The 15,358-nt window shown below is 44.0% G+C and overlaps 2 protein-coding genes across 5 annotated transcripts in view; both read right to left on the bottom strand.

Annotated features, from left to right (window-relative positions):
- Window positions 1-10,972, bottom strand: part of exoc7 (exocyst complex component 7) — a 12,113-nt gene extending 1,141 nt beyond the window's left edge. Inside the window, exons 1-18 of one of the 4 annotated variants that reach the window (XM_061094607.1) lie at window positions 10,788-10,972; window positions 10,463-10,528; window positions 10,065-10,249; window positions 9,063-9,168; window positions 7,813-8,035; window positions 7,523-7,690; window positions 5,045-5,137; window positions 4,148-4,216; window positions 3,812-3,957; window positions 3,540-3,692; window positions 3,328-3,426; window positions 3,193-3,255; window positions 3,024-3,090; window positions 1,001-1,063; window positions 795-915; window positions 569-664; window positions 429-492; window positions 78-119 (exon numbers count right to left, since the gene is read on the bottom strand). In XM_061094607.1, the coding sequence (XP_060950590.1) occupies window positions 78-119; window positions 429-492; window positions 569-664; window positions 795-915; window positions 1,001-1,063; window positions 3,024-3,090; window positions 3,193-3,255; window positions 3,328-3,426; window positions 3,540-3,692; window positions 3,812-3,957; window positions 4,148-4,216; window positions 5,045-5,137; window positions 7,523-7,690; window positions 7,813-8,035; window positions 9,063-9,168; window positions 10,065-10,249; window positions 10,463-10,528; window positions 10,788-10,847 (1,884 nt within the window). In that variant the 5' untranslated portion in view covers window positions 10,848-10,972. The remainder of the gene's footprint in view (window positions 1-77; window positions 120-428; window positions 493-568; window positions 665-794; window positions 916-1,000; window positions 1,064-3,023; window positions 3,091-3,192; window positions 3,256-3,327; window positions 3,427-3,539; window positions 3,693-3,811; window positions 3,958-4,147; window positions 4,217-5,044; window positions 5,138-7,522; window positions 7,691-7,812; window positions 8,036-9,062; window positions 9,169-10,064; window positions 10,250-10,462; window positions 10,529-10,787) is intronic. The other 3 variants (XM_061094608.1, XM_061094609.1, XM_061094610.1) reach the window with 3 other exon arrangements.
- A 705-nt stretch (window positions 10,973-11,677) lies between these two features.
- Window positions 11,678-15,080, bottom strand: tvp23b (trans-golgi network vesicle protein 23 homolog B (S. cerevisiae)). Its single transcript, XM_061094682.1, has 7 exons — window positions 15,009-15,080; window positions 13,573-13,649; window positions 13,168-13,312; window positions 12,989-13,078; window positions 12,685-12,810; window positions 12,299-12,427; window positions 11,678-12,210 (listed from the first exon to the last, which is right to left on the bottom strand). The coding sequence occupies exons 1-7, from the start codon at window positions 15,018-15,020 to the stop codon at window positions 12,184-12,186; spliced, it is 606 nt and encodes a 201-aa protein (XP_060950665.1). The 5' UTR covers window positions 15,021-15,080; the 3' UTR covers window positions 11,678-12,183.
- Between the last annotated feature and the right edge of the window lie 278 nt (window positions 15,081-15,358).

The following is a 15,358-nucleotide window of genomic DNA, read 5'->3' as shown; positions in this document are numbered from 1 at the left end:
CACCGCTGGGAGGATTCTTACAGCTGCTGGAATGTGGACCGGTATTTTGGATGTGTGGTGTCAAGAGAGATGCTCACCTTGAATTTGTCTTTTATCACTTGTCGCTCTTTATCTTTCAGCTGCAGGAAGACGAGACGTCAGTTACGATCACGACAAAAAGCAAAAAGCAACTTGACTCACAGACGAAACAAGTTAATAAAAGTACGTTGTGTTTTTAGATAAATGTGTAAATTCAGATTCTCCTTACAAATTCGACAACTACTTAATTATTTTTAATAGTTTGTGTGATAGTTAGTGTCCCAGAGCCGGGAGCCTCTGCTGAACTGGAGCAGTTAGAAATCATACAGGCGTGTGGAAGTTGACACGTGTGTATCAGAGCGGGTGAAATGTTTGCTGTTCCCCTGGAGGACGGATGATAAAGTTCTGACCTTGGTGCCAGGTTGGAAGACGGGCATGTTCCTGTCCGTCAGGTGCTCTGTGACCTTCAGCCAGCTGGAGGGAGGGAGGACGTGTGGTTACGACTCAGACCGACACCAGGAATGTCTGCGTGAGTTTCTGACACGTTTACCTGCGCTGGTACATCTGGATCTGCTGCTCGATCAGCTCCCGGTACGAACTCTCAGCTTTCCTCTGGGTCACGGTCACCAGCTGGATCAGCTCAGACCTGAACATCCACCGGACACAAACACATCTGAGAACAGATCTTCATTCTCTACTAATAACTGACTTTTTTTTCACATTTGATTTCCACGGTAGTGTTTAACAGCAGAAACTGGTCTGAGGCTCCCACTCACTTCTCCAGAGACTTGAGGATGTAGTTGTAGTTGTTGTGCAGGAAGATGGCGCTCAGCGCGGAGTCCTCGTACACTTTGGATTTACTGAGCAGGTTCAGCTGCAGGTTTCCCAGAACTTTACCTGAAAGAGTCGTCCGTCAGTTCAAAACGTTAAAGTTAGAGACGAGGAGCCCACGTGGAAATCTCACAGAAACAGAGATACGTACATATGTAGGTGCTGAGGAGCCGCTTGTTGAAGTCGGAGGTGTAGCTGCTGGCGGAACTCGTCTCTGGAGGAAATACAAACAGAAACTTTTAGCTTTAAACAACTTTCACTGTTTCATTTAATCTTATATTTATTTATATTAGAAGTTGGATGAATTGTCTTCTTTTTAAGATCAGTATTCATTTCAATAGACGAACTTCAGCACATGCATGTCACAGCGTCTTCTTCATGTGATGAAGAGCATGGTCACAACACTGAGGGTGGGGGGGGGGCCTACACGGGCTGGTGCTTACCTCGGGGGTCTAAAGGAATATTGTAAGTGTCCCCCAGAACTAAAAGGGCCGAGGCAAGGCAGAAGAGAAGAGAAGAGAAAAGAGGCACAAGTGCAAAAAGGTTAGAAGAGATTTGTTAGTGCAGAGAAAGCAAACAGTCATCAGCCAGGCAGCGAGGAAGAGGAGGAGGAGGAGGAGGAGGAGGAGGAGGAGGAGGAGGAGGAGGAGGAGGAGGAGGAGGAGGAGGAGGAGGAGGAGAGAGGAAGAGGAGGAGGAGGAGGGAGGAAGAGGAGGAGGAGGAGGAGAGAGGAAGAGGAGGAGAGAGGAGGAGGAGGAGGAGAGAGGAAGAGGAGGAGGAGGAGGAGGAGGAGGAGGAGGAGGAGGAGGAGGAGGAGGGAGGAAGAGGAGGAGGAGGAGGAGGAGAGAGGAAGAGGAGGAGAGAGGAGGAGGAGGAGGAGAGAGGAAGAGGAGGAGGAGGAGGAGGAGGAGGAGGAGGAGGAGGAGGAGGAGGAGGAGGAGGAGGAGGAGGAGGAGGAGGAGGAGGAGGAGGAGAGAGGAAGAGGAGGAGGAGGAGGAGGAGGAAGAAGAGGAGGAGGAGGACGAGGGAGGAAGAGGAGGAGGAGGAGGATGAAGGAGGACGAGGAGGACGTGGGAGGAAGAGGAAGAGGAGGAGGACGAGGGAGGAAGAGGAGGAGGAGGAGGAGGAGGGAGGAGGAGGAGGAGGAGGAGGAGGAGGAGGAGGAGGAGGAGGAGGAGGAGGAGGAGGAGGAGGAGGAGGAGGAGGAGGAGGAGGAGGCGGAGGAGGAGGAGGAAGAGGAGGAGGAGGAGGAGGAGGAGGAGGAGGAGGAGGAAGAGGAAGAGGAAGAGGAGGAGGAGGAAGAGGAGGAGGAGGATGAAGGAGGAGGAGGAGAGAGGAGGAGAACGAGGGAGGAGGAGGAAGAGGAGGAGGAGGATGAAGGAGGACGAGGAGGACATCGGAGGAAGAGGAAGAGGAGGAGGACGAGGGAGGAAGACGAGGAGGAAGAGGAGGAGGAGGACGAGGGAGGAAGAGGAGGAGGAGGAGGAAGATGAGGAGGAGGAGGAGGACGACGAGGGAGGAAGAGGAGGAGGACGACGAGGGAGGAAGAGGAAGAGGAGGAGGAGGAGGAAGAGGAGGAGGAGGAAGAGGAGGAGAAGGAAGAGGAGTGAAGCTGCGATCAACCGGAGACCTCGGCTGCTGATTTACAAACTTCAAATGTGAAGAGATTATAAAAACAAAAAGGAAACAGAAGTTTAACTGAGGCTGAAATCTGAAAACAAGAGTCAGTCACTGAGCGGAGATCTGAGGCCGGAGGAGGAGGAGGAGGAGGAGGAGGAAGAGGAGGAGGAAGAGGAAGGAGGAGGAGGAAAGAGGAGGATAAAGAGGAGGAGGAATGAGGAAGGAGGAGGAAGAGGAAGGAGGAAGAGCAGCAGCGGAGGAGGAAACACATCAGTCACAAACAGGAAGCTGCTCATCGTGTTGTGAGTCTGTTTTTAACGATGGACGCCACGACTCCACTTCCTCCTGTTGCACAAAAATGAAGCTAAAACATCTGGGACACAGACGACGGATCTGATTTCAGGAAACGTTCAGACGTGAACTCTGTTTAGTGTCGATCGAAGGTTAAAGATGAAACCGACACTAATGTTCCAGTTTGTGAAGTCGTGAGGTTTCAACCTGAACATCAACAGAGCAGCCGGAGCGCTACGCTAACCCGAGCTAACGGTTTGTACCTTGTGACGCCAACATGGCGCCGGCCGTCTCGTGGAAGTCGAGCAGCTGCTGCAGGAACAGGATCGCCTGAGAGGTGGGGGGGGGGGAGGGAGAGAGAGAGAGAGAGAGAGAGAGGTCAGGGCGAGCGAAGCCTCGGCTCATTCATTAAACAGCTGGGGGGGGTCTTACGTTGCTGGTGAGTTCGTGCACGGTCCCGTCTTTGGGCATGTTGTACTCTTTATCAGGGTCGTTCTGTGGGGGACAGGAAGTCAGTCAGTAACTGAGTGATTACTATCGATCGACCTTTGACCTGCGGCGTCTTGCCTTGATGCTGTCGGCGAACTCCTCCAGAGCTTTGGCGCCGATGGTCTCCATGGACGTGATGAGCGTGGGCAGCTTGTTCTTGGTGCTCGCGGCGGTTCCCTGCTCACACACACACACACACAAACACACACACACACACACACACACACACTCATTATCATGCGTCACGGCCTCTGGACGCTGTGAAGACGAGTGGGCGTCGCTGAGCTGACCTGCAGCGTGGAGTCGAACTCCGCCTTGTTCATCTTCAGGTGTCGGAGGATGGGGAAGATGGTGAGGACGGCGGAGTAGTCGTGACGCATGATGGCTCTGCGCGCCGCCGACACGATGTTGTCTCCCTCCAGCATCAGGTTGTCCAGCGCCTCCTGTGGACAAAGAAGGAAACACACGTGGACGGAAATTAAAAAAGCAGCTGAAGAAGAAACGATCTCTGGCTCGTTTTATAAGTTTTCTTCTCGTCAGATGTTGAATCTTCGTCTCTGACCTGGATGAGGGAGTCGAAGGTCTTCTTCTGGTGGTGCTCGGGGATGATCTCCGTCAGCAGGGCGTACTCGCTCTGCGCCAGCTTCACGAAGGCGCTGATGCAGTGGATGTACGAGTCGATCTCGATGTCCAGGACGTCGTCTTTCCCTGAGAGGAACACGAGGAGACGCGGCGTCGGACAGGAAGCACTTTCACACGTGATGATTTCAGACGTGGTCACTATGTGTGTGTGTGCTAATGTCACTGAGATGTGTTGAAGCTGCAGCTGAGATCTTTTATTGTGAAATACACCGGACGTGTTCCTTCCTGCTGTTTCCCGCGTGTTCCCGTCACTCACCTGCGGCGGCCCCGTGCTTCTCGGTCAGAGCGTCACTGTGATGTTTGACCCGCGGGTCGTGATCGTAACCTGGTGGGTGGGGGTGGGACAGCAGGGAGACAGGTCTAGTCAAACCACGGGGGGGTCGTGACTAGACCAGAGGGACAAACCTGAACCTGGTACAACCGTACCGACCACCACCAAGCACCAGGGGGCGGAGAGTGGGGGGGGGAGGAAGCAGGACACGCCCACTACAGTCGGCAGGGGGGAGGGGTGAAGCGCCCACAGGAACATGCCCGTTGTGTGTGTGTGTGTGTGTGTCTCAAAGTGTAAAGTTAGTGAGTGTGTGTTAGAAAACAGCTGTAACACAAACAGCTTCTACTTCACCACAGGTGCACTGACCTACTACATTTCCCAGAATGCCCCTGCAACCTCTAACAGGATATTTCTACAGGCGTGTGCCGCTGTTACCGTGACAACAAACAAGCTAAATGAACTGTTGATGTTTTTAAAACTTAATTTATGAACAATTCGAAAAATGTTTTCTCGCCCGGAGTCTTCTTCTGTCCTGCCTTTACTGCTGCTCTGCTTCACTACTGCCACCAACTGTCCATCGGTGGAACAGCAGGAATTCTGTGTAGTGTGGGCTAGCAATTCATAAAATCATGATTTCGATATTGTTAAATAGAAATGACAAATGTATTGTGTAGATATTGAATAAAGGATTTGCTACAATTATTTTCTACAATGTTTGTGTTTCTGTTATAATCTAAGTTTCATTAAACACCTGTGATGAGTAGAAGCTGTTTTCAGTTCTCCTGTTGCTCTGAACAAACAACAGAGAGGAGGAGGAGGAGGAGGAGGAGGAGGAGGAGGAGGAGGAGGAGGAGGAGGAGGACAGAGAGCGAGGTGCGTTACCTTCCAGAGGAGTGAGGTTAGAGCCCCCCTTTTTCCCATCCAGCCCATGCTGTGAGTACTGTTTCAGAAGGTTCTGAGCCTTTCGAATGGTCCCTGCTCCCGTGAACAGAGACAGAGTCCAGAGGAGGAGGAGGAGGAGGAGGAGGAGGAGGAGGAGGAGGCAGCGAGGTCCAGACAGCCAGGAAACAGAAGAAGAAGAAAGAGAAGAAGGAAGAGCTCGGAAGTGAGAGATGGAACAACAGACACCACATCCCTCCACCGGCAGAGGGGGGGGGGCACACCAGGTGATAGACAGAGCCGCGGAGACACATGAACTACAACACAGTGTAACCAAGGTGACGTGAGAGCAGAATAAACAGGTTAGATCAGTTTTAAACATGAAACACACAAAACAGTTCAAATCCACAGTTCACATCACAAACATGAATAAAACAACAACAGCTACAACACAAGAGTTCAGTCGAGGTCACGACTCGTCTTCCAGCTCCGTTAGTGAGTTAGTGAAGCTCCTTTCACTGATTTCATGTGGTTCAGACACCAGGGGGCAGAATAACACGATAACCTCCGAGTCAGGACGAACTGTTTCCTCTTTCCACAAACACAGAGACGTTAGCGTCCGAGGCGTGTCGGTGTCCAGAGGTCACTTTGGTTTTTAGTAACATTTCTGACGTCATCTTGAATTTTGAGATTGAAACTTTTTCTCTCGCTCTAAACAAAATCACAATCACGGCTGGAAAACTATTTTCACGTGGCTCCACTTTCAAATTTTAAATAATATTTCCAGCAACTAAGTTTTGCACTTGAACTTGGATTTGGTCCAAGGCTAAAAGTTTATCTCTAAAAAATGTCTTAACATATGACGACTGACGAGTTCACGAATAAAACCTCTCGACTATTTTCTATAACTTTCTGATCATCCGAATTATTTGGGTGGCATTTCGTTAATAAAAGAACACACAGTCACACACACACACACAGACAGACACACCTGAGACACACGTCCACTCTGCAGCACTCACTCACACAAACAGTGGAAACCTTGAGTTTCATGGTGAAGCAGCAGCAGCTCAGCAGCAGAAGTTTTCATCTCACAAAATCAAATAATTATTGATTCGACAAGTTGGAATAATTCATCACCAGCAGGAAACAAGATGAGTGACATCACATTTTACTTCTCCTGCCGCTTTATGACTTAAATAGCAAACAATAAAAAAACAGAATAGTTTGTCTGATTTTTACTTCCGCCCTCCACAGCTTCCTGACTTAGAAAGTCTCCTCTGCTCAGCTTCATCTGTTTTATCTTTCTGGAGACGTGAGAAACTACGGATGAAAAGAACAAGGCCTCTGAAATGAGCCTGAGGAGATAATTTGATTTATGGGTAAAAACCCGCTGAGCTCAGTACTTTGAACTAGCTGCTTTTTTTTTTAATACTTTATTTACAATTATATATTGCCCCTGGCTGGCAAAGCATGCCGGGGAGAGTTTCAGAGTTTAAAAGATACCTAGTGTGTATGAGGAAAGAAGTTCTCCACTGCAGGAGATATAGTAACAGCCCAGAGGAACTTTAACATCTGAGCATGTTGACCAACTTCTTTTTCTGAACAAAAATGCCAATATTCCCAAATGAATTTAACATTTTGGGTCATGACCTTGCAGCCAACTGGACTGGACTCTAATAGAACACATTTGTTTATTTTTCTCAATTTGATTGAAGCTCTAGGTTACTCTTATTTATATGATTATTCTCAGGTTTATGTTATTCTATTATGTCTGCTTTATGTTACTGTATTGTATTTAAATAATTGTAAGTTATGTGCTGGGAGCTCAGTGTTCATGTGAGAGGTCTCCTATTCAGAAAATAATTACAAAGGTCCTGTGTCCTGAATGTTCAAGGACAAAGTTTTTACACTTCAGTTAATGTGTACAAGACAATGTTGTTCACAGAATTAAATGTGACATTTCAAGTGAGTTGAGCAGTCTTATTTTCCTAATTATTTGTAATGCCTTTGAATAATATGGGGGACATGAATCGCAATATATCGCAGAATCGAATCGCAATACTTGCAGTATCGCAATATATCGCAGAATCGCAATACTATTGAATCGTGGCCCAAATATCGCAATACTATTGAATCGTCACATTTTTGCCAATTCCCACTCCTACTGCTACACTAACACTAGTCCAGGGAACAAATCAACTCTCCTACGTCTCGCTGCTAGAACCCACAGAGCCGCTCGCTCACTGAGGCTGGAGTTCACCTGGGATGAAGACTGTCATCACCACACAGGGATTATGAGAGAGGAAGAGGAGGAGGGGTTAGTCAGAGCGTGAGGCGGCGAGGAACAGGATCATCGACGTGGACGAGACGCTGAGTGAAGACGTTAATCTGACGGACACTGTGAGTGTTTTCATCTCGTTCACGACATTAAGCAGAATCACAGACGGAGGCGGAGCTCCAGGCGAATCGGCTGCTGACCTGGTCTCTTCGGCGCCTTCTTGGTGGGCGTGTCCTTGCGTTTGGTCTGCACGGCGGGCGAGTAGAGGATCCCCGAGGAGGCGCTGTTCTTACGGAAGTGATCCTTCAGGCCTTTGATGGAGCGGTCGAGCTGATTGGACCGGATCTGGAAGTAGACGTTCATGAAGTCTGCAGGAGAGGAGAGGAGATGTTAGAGGAACAGGAAGTGGCGCCGGCTGAGCGAGGACGCTGGGGTATCATAGTGGATCCCTAACAGGAAACTGGAGCTACAGACAACAGGAAGTCCTCACCCTGGTTGCGTCCGTACTCCACCAGCCAGCCGGCGATGCAGATGATGTCCTGGAGCACGGCCTCGGGCAGATGTTCCAGCAGCACCTCCTCCTGCACCTCCAGCTCCTCGTCCACGCTGATGGCGTCCAGGATGAGGATGGGGGGGACGGGTTTACTGTAGCGGGTCAGCAGGCTGCGGAACTCGCCCTCCAGCAGCTCCTTGCCCTTCTCAAAACGAGCTTTCTGCAGAGGAGGAGAAACATCTCCCTCAACCTTCATGAAACCATCTTTCGTGAATCAGGGGTTTTCTGATTGATCAAGATCAAAGACACAAAGTGAACCTTTGATCTCTTTACATTTACACTCTGGTTCAACTGGAACCTTCTCACTGGAACTTAGGAAGTTAAAGATCTGATGAAATTCACATCATAGTATATATTGTTTTGTTTTATATTGTTTTATATATATTTATATATATATATATATATATATAAATATATGCACCAACCACACCTAGGCAATTTCCTGTATGTGCAAATATACTTGGCAATTAAAAGAATTCTGATTCTGATTCTGAATAAACTGCTCTCAACCTTCTGATCCGGCTCAGATAAAAAGTGAATCTTTCATTTCTTTACATTTACACTCTGGTTCATCTGGAACCTTCGCACTGGAACTTAGGAAGTTAAAGATCTGATGGAATTAACTTCATAGTATAATAAAAAGAGGAGAACATCTGCTCTCAACCTTCATGAAACCGTCTTTCATAAATCAGGGGTTTTCTTATTGATCAAGATCACAGACACAAAGTGAACCTTTGATCTCTTTGAATTTACACTCTGGTTTAACTGGAAACTTCTCACTGGAAGTTAAAGATCTGATGGAATTCACATCATAGTATATATTGTTTTGTTTTATATATATTTATATATATATAAATTGTTGTTTAATGTCTGATTGTTATTTATGTAGAATGCACCAACCACACCAAGGCAATTTCCTGTATGTGCAAATATACTTGGCAATTAAAAGAATTCTGATTCTGATTCTGAATAAACAGAGGAGAAACATCTGCTCTCAACCTTCTGATCCGGCTCAGATAAAAAGTGAATCTTTCATTTCTTTACATTTACACTCTGGTTGATCTGGAACCTTCGCACTGGAACTTAAGAAGTAAATAATGAAAACAATAAAACAGAAGATGGGTGAGAAAGAGTTTCACTGTAAAAAGAAGGGAGGACATTTCATGTGGACCCAGAAGTGACTGTACCACTGTGTTGAGCTCCGGACTGTCGGGATTGTTGTCCTGAAAGTACTCCACAGCTTTCTGGATCTTGGCGATGCACGCCAGGTACTCGTCCAGTCGGCCCGTCGGTCTGCAACAGAGACAAAGGTCAGTTTCTAACATCACCGGCGCCGAAGACACGGGGACATACACACAGATGGCTCATGGGTGATATGACACAATAACAGCGTGATGTGTTTCAGAACCGACTGTGATCACAAACTATGAGTTCTAATTCAGCTACATCTTGTTTTAATCTGAAGACGCCATCTTGGGAAATCTTCGACTCTAAGAGGAACATTCTTCATGCTTTTCAGACCAAACAAATAAATGTTAGCACATCTAGTTGTTATAAACATAAACTGTCAGTCAGCAAAGCTGCAACTATCAGTAACCTTCCAGTTATTGGCTTGATCAATAACAGTTTTATCTATAAAATGTAGGGCTCGGCAAGGTAACTCGTTTTAATCTAATTAACTCAAGTGATGAGTTAACTCGATTGTTTATCCGCCAATTATTTTCTTTTTTCCTGTTCTGCAGCAGTCAGCAACAGACTTACTCAAAATAAAAGCCTGACTTTCACAATAAAACAATAAATAATCAAACCTGAGTTAATGCGAGATAAAATAATTAATCGAGTTAACTCATCACTTGAGTTAACTCGATTAAAACGAGTTAACTTGCCCAGCCCTAATAAAATGTCAAACATTATTATTTTGCTCCTCAAAGATATTCATTCAAATTTAATGTCAACAGTCTTTAGTGTAGATAGTTTGTTTCGATTCTACAACAAAGAACAATAATTACTATTCAATGAATGCAGAACTAGTTAAAGTTCTGTTATTGACCATACGTTAAATGTCCGTATGTTTACTAAAAAGTGCTAAATAAGGAGAAATTATCCTTTTTTTCTAGTGATATACGAATATTTACAGCCCCATTTTAGCAGCTATAAGCAGAATATGAATATTTTCTGCGGCGCCTCACCCCTCCCTGATGATCCTGTCCGTGTCCTTGGCCACGTGGTAGTAGCTGATGACGTGGTCCATGCAGGACAGCGTCTTGTCCACGTTCTCCTGCAGCCGCTGCAGGTTCTCCGTCTGCTTGTGCACCGGGATGATGGAGTTCTCCAGCTGCATCAGGCGGCTCTCGAACGAGGACAGGATGGAGACCTGTCGCCACGGCAACGGCAAGAGTTAGAAACAATCACTGAATAAAGACGCTCGCTGAGGATTATGGGAAAGTGTTTTAAAACTTCAATTAAAGAACATCATGCTGAGAGTTAGATAAATATGAAAACCGTGTGTGTGTGTGTGTGTATTTGTATGTGTGTGTGTGTGTGTGTGTTTGTGTGTGTGTGTGTCTGTGTGTGTGTGTCTTTGTACCATGCCATTGGTCAGCTGATCACTCTTCTCCAGATTCTCTCTGATGAACGACAGAGTCTCTTGTTCCTGGAACATCAAACACGACATGTGATTGTTTACATGTTGTTGACATGTTACTGATCAGTAAACAACATCAAGTGACGTCAGCGAAACACACAAACACCTCTTCTGTCCCTGTCTGTCTCTCTGTCTTTCTCTCTTTCTATTTCTACCTGTCTCTCTCTCTCTCTCTCTCTCTCTCTCTCTGTCTCTCTCTCTCTTTCTACCTGTCTCTCTCTCTCTGTCTCTCTCTCTCTGTCTTTCTTGTCTCTCCTCTGTCTCTCACCTGTTTCAGTTTATCTTCTATCTCTCTCTTCCTCGCGGACGCATCTTCGGTAGGAATCATCCCGGAAGTGAGACTCGTTACCGGACAGATTTCCGGTGACTGAGAACCGAATAATTCACCGGTTTATATCATAAGAAACCGACGACGCCCAGAAGCTAACGTCAAAGGAGCTAATGTTGAGGAAGTCTACAGTCAAGCTAGGTACTGAGTTCCGGTTAGCGTTTCAAAATAAAATGTGATGCTGTCAAATATGACGTCACAATTTACTGAAAACAGTAAAAGAAGAAAAAGACTAAACAGATTGTTTCTGGATTTGTTTTCTTTTATTTTTAAGTTTATTTTTCTGCATAAGTGACAGTAAAACATTGATTATTTCTTCGTCTTCAACACAACCAAAGATACTTTATCTTATTTTGAAGGTGCATATAGTAGTTTTCCGGTATATGTCTTTGACACAGCGCTTCCGCTTCCCATGTTTGTTGTGTTGAATAAAATTTAGTTTTTTTTTTATCTTAATTTTACATTTATTTGTTTTGAAGAAAACTTGCAGGAGAGTAAAATAACAACATGCTGTTAGAATATTACATTTAACATTAAAACTGAATTAAACTGAAAATCACTGTTGAATGTTTTTTTATTCATGATTTTAATGAAATTATAAACAATTATTAATATTTACTGACGCACCTTGAAGCTTTGTTACTTTATTTATTTACTTTTACTTAAGAAAAAGATTTGAATTCTTCCTCGACCACTGGAAACATCCTGTGATGAAATAACAACACTTATTGTTTGTTTTATTTGTACAAACCAAATCTGAAGTGTCAGATTTATCTTTGTTCGTGTTGTCGTTAGTAACAACTTAAAATAAAGAGACCAAACAGTTGGGAAAATGTTAAAAATTTATTTGCACAAAAGAAGATGTTTTCTCAAATTTTCTTTACATTCATGTTTAGAAATGTCCTGGAACATTTTACACTGTTACTTTACAACCATGTCTGTTATACAAACAAATAAAGTTTGTACACAACCCCTCAAAAACTATATATTTCACTAGTGTTATAAAGATTAAAGTTAAGACGTAATGAAAACAAATTAAATATCTGAGACTAAACGACACATCCAACTACAGATCAACATTTAAAGCACTTTCTCCTTTTCATGCGTTTACACTAAAATATCGTTGGAAGCCTTTGAGGGTTTATTGCTGAAGGAAAACAGCGACCTGACCTCTGACCTCCCTGTGGAAACTCTCTGTCGGGACCAATTGAGTCCAACATTATATCGAAAAGAGAAAAAGAAAAAGTCAGTCTGTCGTGTTCAGTTCAAGTTGCAAAAAGAATATACAGCACAGCATTAAGAATAATGCAAACATGTCAAATCGCGAAGCTTCACACTACGATTCCTCTTCTTTAGACAGCGCCTGCAAAGTAAAAAACAACTTACATCAAGACTCTGTGGGTAAAAAACAAGAACAGGAATATTCAGCTCGTTCTGAAAACTCAAGTCACCTGTTTGAGGAACTGTCGCCCGAAGTAATTGGTCGCCATGTTCTTTAAGTTGGTCTTTCCTCCGACTTTACACCGCACGTATCCGTACAGGTTGGCCCCTTGTAACACGACGCCCATGATCACGACAGGCTGAGAGCAAGAAGAAAAGACGGACGTCACATGTCGCTCTACATTTACCTCTAATGAATCCCAAACTTCAACACAAGGTGGCAGTAGAGCAAGAATAATTTATCAGCTGGCTTTTAATTCAAGTTAAGTAGCAGAGTCTGCAGCTGTTGTTAGAAAGCACTGAGACGGACTAACACGATGTTGATTTGCTTGTCATGGGATTTACTGAAAATAGACCAGGACCACCTTTTATTCTATCCATTCATTTGTGGACTTACCAGCCATTTAATACTGAAAGAAAAGAGGGTGAAGAAGGAGAAGACGACCCAGAGGACGGGACAAACAATCAGCCCGAGCCAGAAGATCCGAGACTCAGAATCTGACGCGTGTTGTTTCCCGGTAGCCTGAAGAAAACAGGATATTCTCACAGTCAGGACATCTGTGAATATCATGAGGACATCTGAACGAGAGTATTTATCAAGAGGTCAACGGTTCATCAGTATTGAGTTAAAGACCATCAGATCTGTGACCATTACACCACACGCTCAATACAGGTCACAGGTCAACTGAGGAGCATCTTACCTTCCTGGACTCAAACACCCAGTGGCTCTGTCCATCGTCGTCCACCTGGTTCCACCACCTGAGACCAACCATCAACCTCCCAGTGATGTTCTGTCAACGCAGATATTTAGGAAATGAAACAGAACTTATGCTACAAATGACAATTACTTACATTTCCAATCTTGTTTTAAAAGACGCACCTTCACTGTCCAGAAGTCACATGACAGCATCAGGATGATTGACACCATGCAGGCGATGAAACTACTACTGATGTGCCCACAGAGCAGGTAGATGATGACCGAGCTCACCCTGAAGAAAAGGTGGAAGAAGCACGCCACCGGATGCCTGGAGACAGATGTTCAACACGTTTAATGAAGCAACAAAGAACTTTTATCTTCACGTTGGAAATAAATTAAGACGGTGCTGTAATTACTCCAAAAGTACTCGTTTTATACCGCATATGATATCTTCAAGTTTGAGGCTGGAGACAGAAAATATTTGTAAAATTCAGCTTTAAAAACAGTTAAAGCCGCGGGTCAGTTATCAAAGAGTTGAACTGCTCCTTGAGTTCCGAGGGACACTTTGTCAAGTCTCTGGAAACTCACTTAATAGTCGACTTCTTGGACCTTTTCCCTGCGTCCTCCTCTGCGTCGAACAGAGAGACGTCCTCATCGTTGGCGTCCTGCGGGATCAATAAGGAAGACGATTAATCCCTCAGAGACACAACATGTACACAACACACCACTGAAACCTCTTCCTTGTTTACACACAGATGGCTCAGGAGTGATATGACACAATAACAGTGTGATGTGTTTCACAACCGACTGTGATCACAAACTATGAGTTCTAATTCAGCTACATCTTGTTTTAATCTGAAGACGCCATCTTGGGAAATCTTCGACTCTAGAAGGAACATTCTTCATGCTTTTCAGACCAAACAAATAAATGTTAGCACATCTAGTTGTTATTAAACATAAATTGTCACCAAAGCTGCAACTATCAATTATCTTCCAGTTATTGATTTGATTAATAACAGTTTTATCTATAAAATGTCAAACATTATTATTTTGCTCCTCAAAGATATTCATTCAAATTTGATGTCAACAGTCTTCAGTTTAGATGGTTTGCTTCGATTCTACAACAAAGAACAATAATTACTATTCAAAGATTGCAGAACTAGTTAAAAGTTCTGTTATTGACCATATGTTTAATGTCCGTATGTTTCCTCAAAAGTTCTAAATAAGGAGAAATGTTCCCTTTTTTTCTGGTGATATACAAAGATTTCCAGCCCCATTTTAGCAGCTATAAGCAGAATATGAATATTTGATGAATAAAAGACAGAAATCAGATATTAAAACATTGAATTGTTTACTAATGTTCAATGATTCTCAACAAATACAACTTTGGCAGTTACATGATTCACATTGTGACTGTTGTCATACTTGCAAAAATATTTTGCAGATGTAACAGAAGATCATTTTAATCTGTTTGCAACTAGATTATATTTGTGTATAATATGTTATTTGCTGTTTGAAAAAGATAAATACAGGAACAACACATTTCCACTGCTGTGTAAACAAGACATGAGATAAATATAACTTTTGTATAACTAAACTCCATCATTAGTAGTTTGGTCTTTGACTGAATCTTGATATTTGATGACATAAACAACGAGGAAGCAGAGAAGCTAACGCAGCTAGCTGTTAGCCTCCGTTAGCTTCCTCTGCCTGAACAGTTTAAACGTGTTTCCCGGTGAAACTAAAACTTGAACCTCATCTCAGAGTTTGTCAGAAACAAAGCCTGACGTGTTGAGATGTTTCAAAGTCGATGACATGAGCCCGAGTTAACGAAGCGGATTAGTAAACAGCGACAGGACCCGTAGCATGCTAGCATTAGCAACATTAGCTGGAGGGATATTGATGAACTCACTGTGTCTGGCTCTGTTAGCATGTTAGCTAAAGTTAGCTGCAGATAGCTTGAGTTAGCTGACGCAGTCATCAATATGTTCGAAACACATAAAAACAATTAATACGTCACTTACATCTGTTATCATGTTGAAACGTGAAGTCTCTTCCTGCTTCCGGCTACATACTCACACGTCACTGCACAGGCCAGTCACATGGTCAGAGCGTGCCACGTCTAGTGCTACGTCACCATAGCTCAGTTTTTTATTATCTTACTTCAGTGTTTGAATAATTTTTCAAATTAAATGGCTTAAGATCAATATTAGTTATAATAATTCTATCAGATTATTTACTTTAAAATACTCTCTATGAACTGTAGTATATATATATAGTCAATTATATCACTAAAACTGTACAGAGTATATGAAACACACAGTAAAATAGTGGGTCTATTATTTTTCTATTATTTACGTTTAAGTTTAACTTT

This window comes from Limanda limanda, chromosome 21 (genome assembly GCF_963576545.1).
Source record: "Limanda limanda chromosome 21, fLimLim1.1, whole genome shotgun sequence".
Lineage (NCBI taxonomy): Eukaryota > Metazoa > Chordata > Actinopteri > Pleuronectiformes > Pleuronectidae > Limanda > Limanda limanda.
The sequence above is the reverse complement of the archived record's forward strand: the minus strand, read 5'-3'. Positions and strand labels throughout refer to the sequence as shown.

Coding starts and splice junctions, on each gene's coding strand:
- tvp23b (XM_061094682.1), bottom strand. Junction 12,811..12,988: donor GGGTGTTTGAGTCCAGGAAG/GTAAGATGCTCC, acceptor TGTTTTCTTCAG/GCTACCGGGAAACAACACGC. Junction 12,428..12,684: donor CTTTCAGTATTAAATGGCTG/GTAAGTCCACAA, acceptor TCTTGCTCTCAG/CCTGTCGTGATCATGGGCGT.